At 41.5% G+C, this 17,495-nt stretch overlaps 1 protein-coding gene across 3 annotated transcripts in view; it reads left to right on the top strand.

The window, feature by feature from the left end:
* The window catches only part of LOC311271442 (glutamate receptor ionotropic, kainate 2-like), a 76,281-nt gene that overhangs the window by 32,083 nt on the left and 26,703 nt on the right, over positions 1-17,495 (top strand). For all 3 annotated transcript variants that reach the window (XM_084377115.1, XM_084377113.1, XM_084377114.1), the window contains exons 4-6: positions 1,321-1,502; positions 4,288-4,341; positions 6,818-6,991. In XM_084377115.1, the coding sequence (XP_084233241.1) occupies positions 1,321-1,502; positions 4,288-4,341; positions 6,818-6,991 (410 nt within the window). The remainder of the gene's footprint in view (positions 1-1,320; positions 1,503-4,287; positions 4,342-6,817; positions 6,992-17,495) is intronic.

Genomic DNA, 17,495 nt, shown 5'->3' with positions numbered 1-17,495 from the left:
CCACCCCTTCCACCTGGTCCCAGGCTGTAATCACACAGCTTCATGCTCCAGGGCCCCGCGCTGCTGATTGGAGCCTATCTGACGGCTGGCAGGAAAAACTATCGGAGGGGATAAAATATTCACACACAGCCGTTAGAAGATCCAGGGGGAAAGTCTGAAGGCATTAGCCAGAGCCCACAAACATCTACACTGACAGTGTTTCCCAAATGTTGAGCTCCCTTGACAGATTCCTTTTTCTTGCTTAACACCTCCCAAAGTGTCAGTACGAACAAAAACAGGGAGACGCTGACATGCCCTAGAGGAGGGATCTATTGGGATTACCTGAGGAAAGCTCTAGGAGGTTCAGTATTCCTCCCTACAATGCCACTTTTCACAACAAGACCTGCATGTTCCTATTTCACACCAATCTTTCCATAGGCTTCAGGGAGACCCAGTCCCACTCACAGTAAGACCATTAAACTGCTCACCCAGCACTTCATTTCAAAATAAAAAATAGGCTGAGCTATCTTAAAGTGGTTCCACGGAAAGAAAAAAAAAATCCTATCTCTCCAGTTCCCTCTCAAACTATCCTCGCTGCTCCATCCATTTTTATACCCATGACAAGTAATCATCTCTCCCATCAATCCAGCCTCTTTCATCCCTGTACTCTGAAGTTCTTTACTGAGGGAGAAACTCATTGTAATCTCATCACAGTATCTCCCGGAGAGCTTTCTACCTGAGCGTGTGGTCGAGAAATGAAAGGTGAAGATTGTAGCTCAATATGTGACGGCGGCATCGGGCTCCCTAGGGGCAAGTACAAGCTAGGCAAACAGAGGCTCTCTCATCAGAGCACATCTTAAGTGTGTGTGTGTGAGAAAGACAGGAGAGGCAGGATTGACCACGGCTTTCCATCAGGATAAAATTGAACCTATTCCACGCCGCTGTACGGTATCATGGAGGACGCGAGCGGATCAACATTTGCGAGGCTTCTGTGGGATTGGAAGTTTCTGTAGGCGGGTGCAGATCGAGGCTCTTTCCATTTTGTGCTTCTGGTATAAAAGAGTGCAATGTGCTGGGTTGGTGTTAAATTCTCTTGATAGGTCTGTAGCAGTCTGTTTGCCTGCCAAGCGTGAGTAGGAGGATCAATAGACTGTGGATTAGGAAGGCATGCATATGAGCCTTTTTCTGCTGAGAAAAACCTGAATCCAGTTTTTTTTTTGGTTTTTTTTTGTGGCCTGCTCAGAATAAGAGATACTTCAAAATGGCAGCAGATCAAACACGTAATGTTGCAGCATCTTTAAAATTCCCTTTTCACGCTATATGTATCCTCTTTGTCTGCAGGTCTCATTCGACTGCAGGAGCTGATCAAGGCACCGTCACGATACAACATTCGTTTGAAGATCCGACAGCTGCCCACAGAGACCAAGGACGCCAAGCCACTTCTGAAGGAGATGAAGAAGGCAAAAGAGTTCCATGTCATCTTTGATTGTGGGCATGAGATGGCTGCCTGGATCCTAAAGCAGGTATGAGCTCAGCTAATGAGCCATGATAGTTCATTAGAGTACTTTCAAAAACAGAGCCTGGGGTCTATTTAGGGCGCCCCACAGTGATAAATATTAAATGAAGAGATGCATGAAAAATTAAAATTGAAACGGAATTAGAAATTGTGTAAAATATGTATAAATATGTGTATATATATATATATATATATATATATATATATATATATATATATGTTTGTGTATATATGTACATATGTCTATGTGTGTGTGTGTGTGTGTGTGTGTGTGTGTGTGTGTGTGATAAATTATTTGAAATTATTTGGAAATTATTAATTAAAGTCATTATTATGAAGGGTGTTCATTATTCTTTTATAATAATAATAACTATAATAATAGTTTTTATGAGAGTTCATTCAAATGTCTGTTTTTATGTCATAATAGCATTTCTCCCAGAGACACTATTCATAATGTCACTTCATGAAAAGTGTTTCCACCCTCTCAACTTTCAACCAGTCATATGCCTCTTAAGCTAACAAGCTCAACAGCTGCCACCAAATTTAGTCAGTAAAGCGCCTGTTAGCTAACGTAACGTTAATGTCAAAGTCATTTTGAATCACTTACATGGCTGCTGCTCTGAATAACACAGTACACAGACACAGAGAGTAACATCTTTCATTCACCCATCTAAAAAATGCTACACATGCTACCTACCTAGCTTGCAACTGACTGAGGTTGGTTTATTAACTTACTCAGTTAACCTCGGTGGCTATCATTAGCCGGGTGACTCCGAGTAAGGCTACCTCAGCTATGTTTTGATTCTAACTCTGTAAAGCTCAAAAAGACAAGAGTCTCTAACATTGCTAACATTAGTTCAGGCTTGAAAAGCTAAAGACATTTAGTTACTGTCTCTGTGTGCTGATTGTTTACAACAGCAGACTCTCTGATTCAGAATAACTTTGACATTGTTATTTTATTGTAAGGGTACAAACTAACTTAATGCATAAATTAGCCTGTTGCTAACCATTAACAAATGTTAAGTTTTCCTACGACGACTTAATGTGATTCACACCTAAGAAATACACTCCCAGTCATTTAATACATTAATTGATCAGCTGGATAGGCTATATATAGTGTATATAAGTGTATATAATTACAGTTACATAAATCAATGTTTATATAAAACATAGGAAATTCAGCTGACTTGATGCATATAAATGAATGGATGAAGTGACTGAATTCCTTAACTGGTGATCTGTGAGTCAACTGTGGACTCATCACATAATGTTCATAACTTGTTCATGGTGAGCAACAGGAATTCATGACACACCCTGGATTAATTAATGCGTTAAATCATCATGTGTCATGCATTAGATAAGCTTTACTTAAGTTTATGATTTGTGCTTTTATTTTGAAGGGTTATTTTGACGAAATGAAAGCGTCATTGGTGAAAATGCCGATAAGATGTAAATACAATCTTGAAAAAGGAAATAAAAAATGAATTATTTTATAACATTTTACATTGATATGTTGAGTTTTAAGAATTCCTTTAATCATTTCACACATTGTGAGTTCATTTATATATTTTGCGCATCTTACTCACATAATAATTGAATTCATGATGTCTATTTTACTGAACACCTTGTGGCTCCATATCTACCTTTAAGTTCAGTACGTGAGCAGTTTATTAAGTTTATTGAACGGTCTGTTACATTTGTGAACACGTAATTGCATCATAGCGCTTCCTGAACTGCATGAACCTCAAAATGTACATTACTTACCCTCACAGAAACATAGACTCAGTGCTCAATAAATAGACTCATAGTTCATTCATTATGAATATGTACTAAATCAACAAGCTCATATGTGTTCCCATTCTCTCTTTCTCTAAGCACTGATGCGAATGATTCAGATACCTACGTTCTGCTCTGTGCATCTTTAATCTCCCTGTAAAATATTGGATCTCTTCCACTGACCCGTCATAATGGATGCTCTCCATTGGACAATAAAGGTTTTTTAATTAGAAAGTCTAATTCTGCTCACAGGCATGTTAAATTCATTTAACAGAGGCACATTATTTATGAGAATGGAGGGGGGTTCTTATTGAATTGAAGTCTTCTCAGAAGCATATTGCACTGCGTGAGTTCTCTATACAGCCGTGAGTCGAAGGGAAGCAACAAGAATGATTATTTATTGATGTTGAATATACTTGGTAGACGCCACGAAACTGTGTGTCAACAGCTCAATTCGGTGTCTCTTTCCTGGATTCGTTATGGCCACAGTGTTTTCTTGCCTGTGAAGAGCCGTAATAGTGCGCTCACAGAAAATAACAAGGACATCAGAACGTTTATTTTTTTGCCTTTTCACATCAAGCGGGAGCTGTGAAATAAACAAAATCACATCAGTACAAACAACACATGTTGTGCGAAAAATATCTACTTAAAAATCCTTTTTTCACAACAGGAAAAAGAAGCTTTAGATGTGTATTTGGAGCTGTTGTTAGATGTTGGTCCACTCCCTTTATTCATATTTTAGAATAGATTAGATGATGCCATTTCATACTTTTGTGTAAAATGAAGTCAATATATGTTTTAATTGTTTATTTTTTTAATTTGAATTTAATACAGAGTAGTCTCGTTTAATCTGAAGCTTTTTCTCTCTCACCTTCCTTGATGATTAGATGTCAGTATCAGAGTGACTGTGCCAGTTCTTTTGAAGCAAAATGATGATCTGAATGAAAATAATAGAGTAATAGGCTCATACAGTGATAAATCTTTGATTTCTAGTTACCGTTCTTTTCTCCCTGTAGGCACTGGCCATGGGTATGATGACAGAGTACTACCATTATATTTTTACCACCCTGGTGAGTACGCTGGCACCTCTTTTTTTATGTTGTCAAAATGCAATTATATGCAATGTTGTTTTATTATATATTATTTATTTATGTTTTTTATGCACTGCGCCGTCCGCTTGACAATGCACGTGTGCGGTTTGAACTGTTTTCTTCTCATTGCATGCAAACAATCACACGTTTTGGCTTTTTGCAAGGCAAAGATACATCCATCTGTCAGAGTGTCTGACAGCCGTTTTTCTTCTCTGAGAACAAAATTAAATACGACTCAACCGGGAGGCAGTCGAAGAAAAACACGCCATTATTTTCGTTTTGTGTGAAGCGTTTTGAACCCGAGCTACAACCTGAGTGTGCGCTGATAGAAATAGACGGTGTTCAAAAGCCGACTCATTGTCGCGTGGTTGATTATAAATACGCTCTTTGCATTTTAAAGGATCAGTCTTGAAACTTCTTCTGGTCTATTTTCTAAATTCTGCGCCAACCTTTTCACCCCACCTGCCTGTCCACAACCCCGCGTGTAGGAAACCAAAGCACTTGGATATATTTTATTCCGACTCTGGCAGCGATTGAAGTTTTCCAAAGTTCTTTGATCTAGCCACTACAAAGATTACTTGCCACGCTGCTGATGAACAGCAGTGCATCTTCACTGAGCCGTGGAGAACAGAAGACTGAGAGCTCTGATAACAGCCCTCAGCAAATGAGACTGTCACCCATTTGGTCCATTATATAACAAACAAATGGCATGCTCTGAAAGGCTGAGGATAAGGTCTGACAAAACTGACCTAAAACAGACATTTACCGGTGCACAGGACACGTAACTACCCCTTGTTCGTCCACATAAGAACCTGGCTAGATGAAAGGGGAGTGAGTGACAGCAGGTATGTCATTGGGAAAAGGGAAGAGAATAGTGATTATAGGGCTCTTTCAATGGCATGCTGCTGCTTGTCGGGGTGGAAACATGCCTACTTTAACATCAGCCAGTGTTTGGCAGGTTGGAGGCCGCTGTGCTGGCCAAAGCCGCTGTACACTGGTACTAAGCCATCCATGCTGCTTTCGGAATAGGACAGCAAACATTGACCGTGGCACCCCCATTCTGCGTCCATCACCTGCTGTTGCTCTGTCAACTGTGTTGCTGCATCCCAGAGACATCTGCCTGGTGAGATGCCAGACATGCTGTATGCAGGACAATTGGGTTGTCCTTTCACTTCCACATGATAGATGGCAGTCCACCAAAAGCCTGCCTGTAACCTTGAAAGCCTTGCCTTAATCAAAGCTACTGCCTCAGCATGAAATAAAATAACCCCTGAAAAACCTTCAGTGGCGCTCCTCTGCTCTTCTTTTGCTAAAGCTGCCACTCAAACAGAGCTGCAACCATCGAATAGAAAAAAGTAATCGCAACTATCTTGCTAATTATTGAAGTCACTTATTAAGCAAACATTTGCTGGTTCCGACTTCAACAGTGAATAGATAGTAAATGAAGAGTTGTTGGATTGTGGTCTGTTGTTTGGACAAAAGAAGCAATTTGAAGACGTCAATTTGGGCTCTCGCACATTGTGATGAGCATTTTTTCACTTTTTTTTTTAACATAAAAACTAAAACCACTTGTCTCAAACTGTGTTGCGAGTTGCAATAGTGGTACGCGATCTTCCTCTAGTGGTACCCAGAGGAATCCAGAAACTATTAAAATACTGCAGAATTTTAAGAATATTTGCCTTTCCTGTAGTATTTTTGTTTTAGCCTGTAGTCATGTTCATGCACGTAAATACATCATCCGTGATTAGTTACGAGCTTAACTCAAACTGTGATGGCAAGATAAGCGGAGGTAAAATTAAAAGTTAAAAAAAACTACAAACTAAATGGGACCGATCAGGAATAGAAGTGCAGTGCTGAAGGGGAACATTTTGAGCGGCCCTGTTGAACCTGAAGTTGTTGACAGTGAAGCCATCATGAGTGCTAATGGCTACTCAAGCGTCCATTGGCTAACATTAGCAACAAATGAAAAACAGTAAGCTTATTGATAGAGTAGGCCTACGCTACTATATTTTAAAGTTGGTAATAATGATGGGACTTGGACAGCCTAATATTTATTGAGGTGGCACATGATGTATAAAGTTCGCGACACACCGAACTTAACAATTAATCTAAAATGAAAATAATCATTAATTGCAGCTCTGCACCCAAATGACTATTGACGACAGATGAGAGATGTACATCATCAAACATGAATATTTTCTGGTTTCTTTACTCCTTTATGACAGTAAATTGAATATCTCTGTGTTGTGGACAAAATAAGAAATTTGACGTCATCTTGGACTTTGAGAAACACTGGTTGACATTTTTTCACCATTTTCTGGCATTTTACTGTAGAGACCAAACAACTAGTGGATGAATCGAGAAAATACTACGATTACTTAACAATGAAAATTAGTTGCAGCCCTAAGCGAGCAAAGCGTCTCTGCAGCTCTGACTGTCATCTTCATGCATCCAGGACCTTTTCGCCCTCGACATGGAGCCGTATCGTTACAGTGGAGTCAACATGACGGGTTTCCGCATCCTCAACACAGAAAACTCTCAGGTGTCGTCGATCATCGAGAAGTGGTCAATGGAGCGCCTACAAGCCCCGCCCAAACCGGACTCAGGCCTGCTGGATGGATTCATGACGGTAGGCTCGACACTTCTTATACTGCTGAGGTCGTGCATATGTTATGCTGTGTTTGCAAAAACACGCTTATAGCTGCACTTCATCCTTGTGTGTCCATATGACCGAATCAATTGGAAGCCATATGTAATTTAACAGCACCTCTCAGGGTTTTATGCTGCAGGCACTTGTGTTAATCTAGAATGATCTTTATGAAGCTAGGTGACTGTAGATTGAAAAAAAAAAATCAATGCGTTGAAATACACAATAATTTCAGAGGAAAATGAACGAGCAGCAGTTGTCAATCACGAGATCCGTGGCGCAGAGCTCCTGGGGTGGGCGCACGAGCAGCATGAACGCCCTCTGCGTGGAGCCTTTGGGTTGGTGCTCCTGGGTCTAAATGCTCAGTAATGAGCCGGTGTGAATGGTAATAGCCGTTTATCTGCCCTCCTGCCTCTCACAACTCTCCTCTGGGAGCGTGGCCAAAATATGACAATCTGTCAGTGCTCATGCAGAGAGAGGGAACAAATTGGATGGAAATTATGGCCTTGGTTTTTTAGGATGGCGTCCAAAAAAGCATGGGATAAGGTGATTTGAAAGTGAAAAAGGGAATGGAGCTCGTCATGGACGTTCAAGGTCCTTCTCCGGGTTTGTTGTTGTAAACAGTCAATTTACTCCACCTCCCGCGCAACACCTTCCTTGCAGACAAACACCTTTTTTTTCCCTCCGTCTTTCAGCCAGCCTTTTCTTTCTTCTTGCCAGATTTAAGATCGGGTATCTGAAATTGGTGTAATGAAAGAAGTGTCTTTACATCAAAGACTGAGGGACAAGCCTTTTGAATGGTGCATGGTGTCTATTCATGTATCTGTCACAGCCTTAATTCGCACTTACATGTGATGAAAGATGGAAACACATACTGTAGCGGCAATAGAAATCAATGTGCTCCTTTCTTTACATAGCTGTGTAAATGTACCGCAGTTTACTCTCAAGTGTTGCCAAGAACATGTTGTAAATATAGAAATATTACATTTTATTTCCCTCGCACTAAAGTGTGTGCCTCCCTTTCGTCAAACAAAGACAAAAAGATTAATGCAACGCACAAAGAGGTGAAACCACTTGTGCTCTTTTTTCCCTCCACCGGAAATTAATGGACATTAGTGGAGAATGTTGAATTGATTAATCGCATTGCATGAATCATTTTGTCAGATCCTATAGTACATATTGACATATTTCACTGGACTAGAACCACCGTTGAATAATAAATAATAAGTCCTGAGGCTCATGCGAGCTTGATAAAGTACTTCATTAGAGTGCTCTATTTATGAATCCCGGCTCTGTTGTGTTTAAGTCTTTAGAGTGTTTCACCCTAAGAGGATTCCTTATAATGAGTGACTGAAGAAACAGCAGCCTGGATGTAAAAACATTGTCATTTTAATGTTTTAATAAGCAGATAATGGAGACAGCTCTGCTTGTGATTTAAAAAATAGCCTCTACCTACATTTTAAATGCATCCGCAAGAATAAGAGTTCTCTGCATCTCAAATACTGAATTCGTAAGATTTGCCTGATGTATATGTTACAGTGGGATGAGAGGCCACCTTGAAGGGCATCGTTAAATGAAAGCAAGAGAAGGCTGCAGCAGTCAGCGTTTGACCTTCCACCCCCGACCCTCCCTCCGGCCTTTTATTCCCTCTCCTTTCATACCCTCTCCTTCTCTCTGCAACACAGAAGCCTTGCTGGGCTCTGGGCTTGTTTGCGCTCGGTGACCAGGCAACAGTTGTATAGCGGTGGTTACCAGGACAACGCCGTCCGTGTCACCTTGTGATTTCATGAAGGATTGATTGACTGAGATTGGGAGGAGGGTGAGCGGGATGGGGAAGGTGAGATTGTGGCAACAGCAAGAGGAGGGCTGATGAGAAAGAGGGGGGATGGGAGGATGTTCCGAGCGTTGAGAGGTGCATGCGATGTTTCCTCACGCCACAAGGCTCGCATTAATGCGGGGTAGTGTATAATCACAGTGACACTCTGTGCCCTGGGTGAGGCCGAGTGTTGTCTCAGGGAAGACTGCATAATGAGGAGTCCCTCCTCGGTCCAGGCAGGCTCGCGGCCACGAACGCGTACGGCCTCTGCCTCCTAACTCTGTTTGTCAGGGGTATCTCTGACGTGGAGGGATGCATAATAACAAGGGGAGGATGCTTATTAGTTCAGTTCATTTGTGTGCCGACGTGCAAGTGCGGGTGATCTCGTCTGTTTGTGTCGACACTTGAACCGCATCCCCAGAGTAATTAGAAGCTCAAATTGTTGTAACCCTCCATCTCTCCCTCATGTGAATTAACAGCAGTTAGAGACCCCACCGCTAGATAGATAGATAGATAGATAGATAGATAGATAGATAGATAGATAGATAGATAGACAGACAGATAGATAGTTTGTCTCATCTGTGAATAATTGTCGCTTGCAGCTAATGAGATATTTGGTTTTAATGTTTTGTTGTAATTTGAATTCTTTTAAATCCCCATTCACAGAGCTAAGTATATCCTTGGATTTAATTGAGGAGAAGAGAGAAAAGAAGAAAAAAAAACAGCATCCCAGTTGTGCTCCTCACTAAGGGCCAGATATTTTCTACATCTGCATCATTTCATTAACGTCTACATCTCAGCGCGCTATAATTACCACAACAGAGGGCTGGGTGTCTTCAACGCAATTGAAAATTCTGGTGTAATAGCTCAAAAAATAATGACTCTGTTATTAATAGAGAGCAGTTGTTTGCGTAATATGTATGACAGGATGGGGCTGGTTCACATGGGACACGGTAAAAAAGCGTGTTGGTGTAACGCGGGCTAAATGCAGTGGAAAAACACACGAGGATACTTCTAAACCAGTAAATCTGAGCAAATGCGACTAATTTTCTTTCCTTCCCATCGGCAGCTACTTCTGAGATATCATTGTGCAAGACACTTCACTTTAAATCAGCACGAGAATATGCATGCTCAGCAAACTTTTCAAGGATACTGTAAATGATAGCTAATGACAAGGATTTTAGGAAACAACAACGCAGCATTTGTCTCTTACACAGAACTGTTAATTGCCTTTTTTCTCCCCCCCCCCTTAAAAAACATAAAACACTGTTTGACTGCACATACTGTAGCACACCAGGCAATCTAGCTTTGGTGGCGTATAGATGATGAAATAGGGAAACAGAGAGACAGATACACAGGGGAATTAAAATGTTGTATATTTTCCATAACTACGTTTTTACAGCAGTACAGTATTCACATTGTTGGCTCTCTGAAACTGCCGTCCTGTACTCCCCCCATGATAATTGCAAAACAGGAATACATGCATGCAGGTACTGGGTAACCAGTAACCTTGGGGATGCCAAAGTATGTCTCCCTTTTTAACCTGCCAACTCTCCCCTTCCACCCTGAGATCACTAATAGGCGCACTGCTATCCGGGTCTGGATCCAGACACCATCTAATCCAGAACCAGACCCACAACAGATGAATTATTGAGAACTATTTCATTTTGAGAGAACAGCTTTGCCAGCCTTTACAGCACTAGTGGCGCAGGGAACTCACAGATCAATTGCACGCATTGTAAATTACTGAAGTGATGCTACTCAGCCAGTCAAATCAGTGTATCGCTTTAAGCACTGCAATGTCAGCCAGACAGAGGCACAGACGAGAGACACTCAAAAGACTGTAAAAAATTAACAAACCGTCTTCTGCGTCTGGGTATTAAACTACCAGGATCTCCCAAATTGCTTCTGCTTTGTGCGGTCCATAGAGCACGTGCACGAGAGACTAACTTCCACTCTAGCCCTCTGCTAACATGGATGGAGATCTCGTCTAGACTTTCCAAATGTTATCAGGCCGAATGGGTCAAATATTGATTTTCAAACAAACCATTTCACGGAGGACACGTTTGCGGTCTGCATGTAACGCAGCCCCATCGATATTATTCTTGAGACAAAATCTGGAGCACGCATGTGGCACAATTCAAACGCAAGCTCGGCTGACTCCTTCATTAGACTTCTATATTAAAACGGCGACAATGAATCCTCTCAGCCACAGCTTGTTCGGGTGAACTCACTAGACCGTGAACACATAAACAGGTCGCTCGCCACTCCAGGTGTATTTACTGTTCCCAGTGGACGACACATTTAATTTGGACTGAACTCTGGGCCCCGTTTTGTTGAAGCACACAAGATAAAACAAATATATAAATTATATCAGCCGGTTTTTATGTAATGTTTTTCCTTCTAGCGGGAGAGGATTTGTCAATATTAGGATTGTGCCTTTAATTATTGAGAACTACAGTATGTATAGTTCTCTTTGACTTTTCAAATGAGGAAATACAGTCTGCAGTGTTGCAGAGAAACGTACAGTGGGAACGAGGAGTGGGGAGAGAGCCGACACCTTGCTGAATTAACAAGAACTACTGGGAATAGAGTAGAAGCCACCCACACAGTGAGAGCAGGAGAGAGGTTAGCTGCTAGTTGGCAGCTACACTCTGGTAAGAAGGTGTTTTACCACCATGCCTGTTTACATACATGCGTGTGTTTGTACTGTACTGTATGTAAGTGTGAAGCACACTGACAATGTAAGATGTCTGATTCAGTTGCCCACGTTTGCTTGCGCCTCCTGGGGGGAGGACTTGGCTCAGGTTTGGTCTCGATGGTGGGTTTGTTGTCGGGAAGCACGTGGCTGACAATGGGACGAGAATGCCGACACATGAATCCATCTCCCAGCGAGCTCCATTCATACAATATTTCAACCAAATGAGGGTCCTCTGTGTGGGTATTGAGCCAAATGTGGTGTTGCCCAGTCAATATGATACTGAATTGAGGATACACACTGTAATTTAGCCCGATATGAATCACTGCACAAATGAGCTTTACTGGAAATTAGATTCAGTATTTGGGGATCCATTTTGTTTGTTCAAAACTGACTTCAGCTTTCTCCCTGCAGCTAAATGAAGTACTACAGTGGATTGGAAGTGCTCACATTAAATATCCACATTGTAGTTATGTGCGGCTGGTTCTGTTTGGCTCAGCAGACAATTGATTTATCAGCATGAGTGATATTATTAGCAGATTTTAGCACCGTCATATGTCAGCTAATAAGTAACCACGGATTTTTTTAACTGTAAAATGTCCTACAGTATCTGCACATCTTATACATCATTAATAAATGTATCTGTTTGTCGTGTGTGTATGCTGTAAAAACAAATATCAGCATATATATATGTCATGATGGATTTTTTTACTGAAACATACATTTATCGGCATGTGTCGGGCTCTAATTAGGTGCCGGTGCAAGCTGCCCTCCGGCGCTTTGATAACACACCTATTTTCTTGCAGCTACATATTATAGCGCGATGCTTTGATGTTGTATTTGATTCAGGACGGACAGAGCTAACAGACCGGGCTCCACACAGTTTCACAGGTTGGTTGCGTCCATTACAGCACTGTGATCTCCCTCCCTCTGATCCCAGTTGGCAGAGGAGAGAGCCTTTTAAAGACAGCAACTGTGGAGAGCAGACACTCGATGCCCTGTGCCGGGCACCACCAGCTGGGCTTGGCACAGCATCAACATTATTAGCACCGATGCTCCCTTGGTCCATAGAAGGCTTTTGTGAGTGCAAACAGGCAGCGGGAGAGAGATGGGAAGGGGGAGTTTAAAGAAAGAAAGGTATTATCTTTTTCCCCTTGGTTCTGCTCCCTTTAACACATTTCACTTTAATGTCTCATTTACTGATTGTCTTTCCATATTTATAAAGTAATGCGAAAGAGAAATAAAGAGGTTTAAACGACAAAAAGAAATAACCTTTACAACATCGCCATACAGTGACACACACACACACACCAGAAATTCCTCGACAGTAATGCAAGCAGGCGCCTGCTGATGTTATATAGGACAATAAAAGCCTGTGCAATCAGGGACTACAACCGTCATCAGATCACTATCATGCAACTCCCCCCCGGAGGCGGTTGCAGGCGGCAGGAGCTGTGAGTGTCATGGTCACACTCATGCTCAGGGATACTGGCTGGCCTCGGGATCTCTCTGCAAGTTATCATCTTTGAGAGCCCGGCCCACCCACACACACCCACACACACACACACACCCACACACACCCACACACACACACACACCCACACACCCACCCACAGGCATACATTATACAGTATGTATATAGTATGAACATAGCATGTAATCAGCATCAAGTGGAATTGTGCATGCAAAAGAATGCAGTACATACTACACACAGACATGGTCCAACATCTACAGTCTATATAGGGTCAAACAGGCTTTTAGACACAGAAGCAGATATGCAATCATACATGAGCAGTGGTTGAAATGATTGAAGTATATGTAAATATCCTGTATCAGAGGTAGCTTGGTCTGTGGAGTGTATTTTGAGCAGCACGGACACTGAATACTACTGAATGATCATAGAAATATTCTAAGATAAGAATACCTCAGGCAACAATGTGTCTCTGTGATGCTGTTGTACTTTTGACCCTGCTACAGTTATCCAACAGATATATTTAGCGGTTATTAGTCAGATTAAGGTCTGTGACACTTTCTCAGACGTAATGTAGGTGCGAACTGCAAACAAAAGTCGTTACATCATATCAATGTTTCGTGTTGAAAACGTGTATCTTGAAGTAAACATATATGGAACACAACTTTCCCCCTCCCTAGTGTTTCAAAGTGGTGTTATTGTTGCCTCCATTGGATAGCCTTCCATTTTCCAGCCGCCAACATCACAGAACAAAACGAGAGTCAATTTATTAATTTAGTTTATAATGGAAATGTGAAAGCAGGTTGAAGTGGTGCCAGGCTGCATGGATCTCTGATCAGTCTTCATTTTCCTGGTAGATTTCGTGCGTGGTGGCAGAAAAAATATTACATCTATTCTACAGCCAGTGTATTGTGCAATCAACATTTACTTCACAATGATACGTTAAAGCAGAACCGTGTCCATTGCCAGTTTAACTACTCAACATATTTCAAATTAACTGTACCTCAGCTACATTAAAATGCCACTTATATGTTAAATATTTACGATCCAATAACATTTCAATCTAATAGAGGTCATAATGTGTACTTTTACAAAGTCCATTTGATTATACTTTCATACTTTTAAGAGTACATTTGCATTATTTTATGCTGGGATATTGCCACTCTTACTTATGTAAAGGATCTGAAAACGTCGACACCTTATGTACATATACCGGTATGTGCAAGCATCCTGCTGAGCAGGAACACATCAGCATAAAGTCAACCAAAGATGTGGTAGTACCTGTTTTTAAGTTAATAGACTCTTCCTACCAGTGTATTCTGTAGAAGCCCCTGCAAAAAAAAACTGTTTAGCAGCAACCCAGATGTAATTAACACTGTCCGTGCTGTTTACACTATGAATCAAGTGTTGACTCGCTCAATACTGCCTGCATCCTCTCTCTCTTCCTCTCTCTGGCCCCAGAGTCCACCAGATGGTGGCGAAATGCACAGAGCTGTTCAACCCTCCAACAAACCCTCCTCTCCTCCTCCACTCGATGGAGTCCAGCTCTAACCCCTGCCTGTCTCCAACGAAGCCTAGTTTCTAAATGACCTACCATTTAATCACAGGTCATGTTTCACTGATGTTTACAAGGGGTGTGAGTCATAAAAGCTTTGTTGTTCCCGGAAATTTTAAACAGTGTGACTGATGAACTTACTGGAAGAAAAACCTGTGGAGTAGGCACCTACTAGCCTCTTTAGCTAAACCTAGCTGGAGGCTGATTAAATATGAGGAAAGGCCATCATGTTAAACAGCCACTTAATCAGATGTAGGTTAGGCAGCGTGGCGCTAATTAGAGTGGACTCTGAAGAGGACAGTGCTGCCAACTGCATGCTGTTGCCTGAAGGGTCTGGTGGGACACCACTGCTCAGAGCATTCACACCCCCTTTTGTCAGATTTAATAAAATAGTTAGGCATGCATCGTGTTTGATTTTGCTTGTGTGCAGATACTTAGAACAAATATCTGTGACATTTTTAGCCATGCTAGCGGCATGGCTCAAGGCTATCTCAGTGCAGGTCTGTCAGACAGTTGGTCGATCGCTTTGGTCCGGACTGAAATATCTCATCAGCTGTTGGATTGACTGCCATAAAATGTTGGACACAAATATTAATGTTTCTGAGAGGATAAATGCTAGTTTTGCCCTTGGAGAGGACCAAAGCTCAAAGTTAATGGTGGGCGAATGGTCAAAAGCAAAAGCTAGAAACATTATGAAAGGCCAAATTTGGCTCAAGCTTTGTTTATCTCATGATCGTGAGACAATAATTGCTTGTTTTCTTGAGATCTCAAGAAAATGATCTCATCTCTTGTAATTCCATGATATTGACATAAATTACTTTTTTATCTCAAGAAAGCAAAACTCAACTCATTATTACTGGAAAAAAAGGAAATATGTTTGACCCAACCTTCCTTCCAGCCTCTGTGGCATTGTAATAATTGTGTCAATCCCTTAATAATAATAAAAAACCTCTTGCAAGACATCAAATGTTTTATTTGTGACCAAATACTGTCAAAACTAACAACATTACCAGCTGCACTTGGTCATTAGGGCTTAGTATGCTAACAAGCTAAACTAAGATAGTCGTCATAGCAAACAATACCTGCTAAACATCAGCATGTTCACATTGTCATTGTGAGCAGGTTGGCATGCTGACATTAGCATGTAGTTGAAAGCACTCTTAAAAGCCTCTCGGTGTGGCAAGCGTGGCTGTAGACGCTTACGTTTGTTAACTGCTAAATTAATACTTTGTGCTTATTGCTTTGCTCAAACTATTATTTTTTTTAGAGAGAAAATCTGGTGCACAAAAAGTATTTCTGGCAGCAGCACCGGTGGTTTGTTTGGAACAAACAGAAGAGGGACTAGGTAGTTATCATGAGCAGCCTGTGCATGTTTGAACTGCTTCTCCCATTTAGCTGTTTAAACAAACAGTTTGTTTTCAATGTTTTATGAGATCGCTAACAATCTCCCCTTTTGACTTTTTTTCTCCCAAAGTTCAGATATGCTATTTACACAATCCAGTGAGTATCACTCAGACATGGTGATATAACAATGCAGGGTCAGAGAGGAGGTTCATGTATCTCTCGGTATCTGATAATATACATACATCAGAGTTCTGCTCACGACTCCCACGGGGACCCTCTCCTTTAAACCAAAAAACTCTGCAGTGTAGTCCTTCATCCCCCTTTAAAGTGCGCTTAAATCTACAATAAAACCATGAATGTGCTTTCACATAAATCCAGCACCATCAATGGATCTGTTACCCAGGGGTCCTCGTCAGAAGAAGCCAGCCTTACATCCCTGTGACAAAAACCTCATCTTGAAAAAAATGAAATGCAGCAACTCTGCTCTGTTGCCTCAGCATGTGGAAATGCAATGTGAGAAAGGGATTAAACCTCCAACGCACAAAAGAAAAAGAGGAAAAATGACAGTGACTGCACTGGCAAAGCCCCCCTTTTACCCACAATCTGGGCAACGCTCGCACACAGCTCAGTGAAATACTGTAGAGAGCAACCAGGGAAGGCAGGGAGAAGACACTGGAATAAAGACAAAGGGGATAAAAGAGAGGAGTAGACAGAAGTGAAGGGAGGAGGGACTGGGGCAGAACACAGGCGGTCAGAAAGAAAAGGACGAAGGGAGACAGAGTGGAAAAGTAAGGGACATGGAGAAAGATGGCACTACGCTGAGCTGCAGTCACCCGAGGGCTTTTTTCCCCACCAGAATGATCAGAAACTGGCTGCACTCCCTTCTTTGCTAGGAGGCCTGAAACAGCCATAATATGCCCCATAAATCACATCTCACATTTCAGAGTTTTTCCAACTGTTGTCTTTTCATTTCTGTGCTAGAAGTGAAAGTTTGCACAATTCTCAAAGCACCGACTCAGTTTGCATCACCCGGGGTCTCATGGTGCACATCAGTGTCAGAAATATATGGTGACATTTTACATTACGATTTAATGACTGTAATAGTAGACCTCTAAAAGGAGCAAAAACAGAACATTGCAGCCAAGTCACTAGAAAAGTGTTGGCATTTTAACGGTCCTGCTAACCACATATACGTTAATATGTACAACAGGCTTGTGTATGTCAACTGCTTCTTTGTCTTGATACTCTGTGCTAAACTTGGCCGACGAAGGCAACCAATCAAGTTGGATCTTGCAAGAAAACCAGTGAAATCAATAATAACATGGAAATAATGAAATAATAAAATCTGCCTGCCAGCACCTGTTAATCTCACTTATTTTATGGCATGTCTTGTTTGTTTGGTACAAAACCAGAAACATAAAAAAGACAAGCTGACCTGCACATAACCCACAAAACCCAATGTGTTGTATTTTTGTTCCTGTTTGCTGTTTCGCATCGTTACGGTAAGCTAAGCTAACCGACTGAATGCTCCAGCTTTATGTTGAACGGTTAGATTTAAGGGTGGTCTCAATATTCTGCTGCAGAATGAGGGTGTACATCCCA

This window comes from Pagrus pagrus (genome assembly GCF_965226575.1).
Source record: "Pagrus pagrus genome assembly, chromosome: 16".
NCBI classification, from domain to species: domain Eukaryota; kingdom Metazoa; phylum Chordata; class Actinopteri; order Spariformes; family Sparidae; genus Pagrus; species Pagrus pagrus.
Note: the sequence above shows the minus strand (reverse complement) of the source record. Positions and strands in the feature narration are given on the sequence as shown.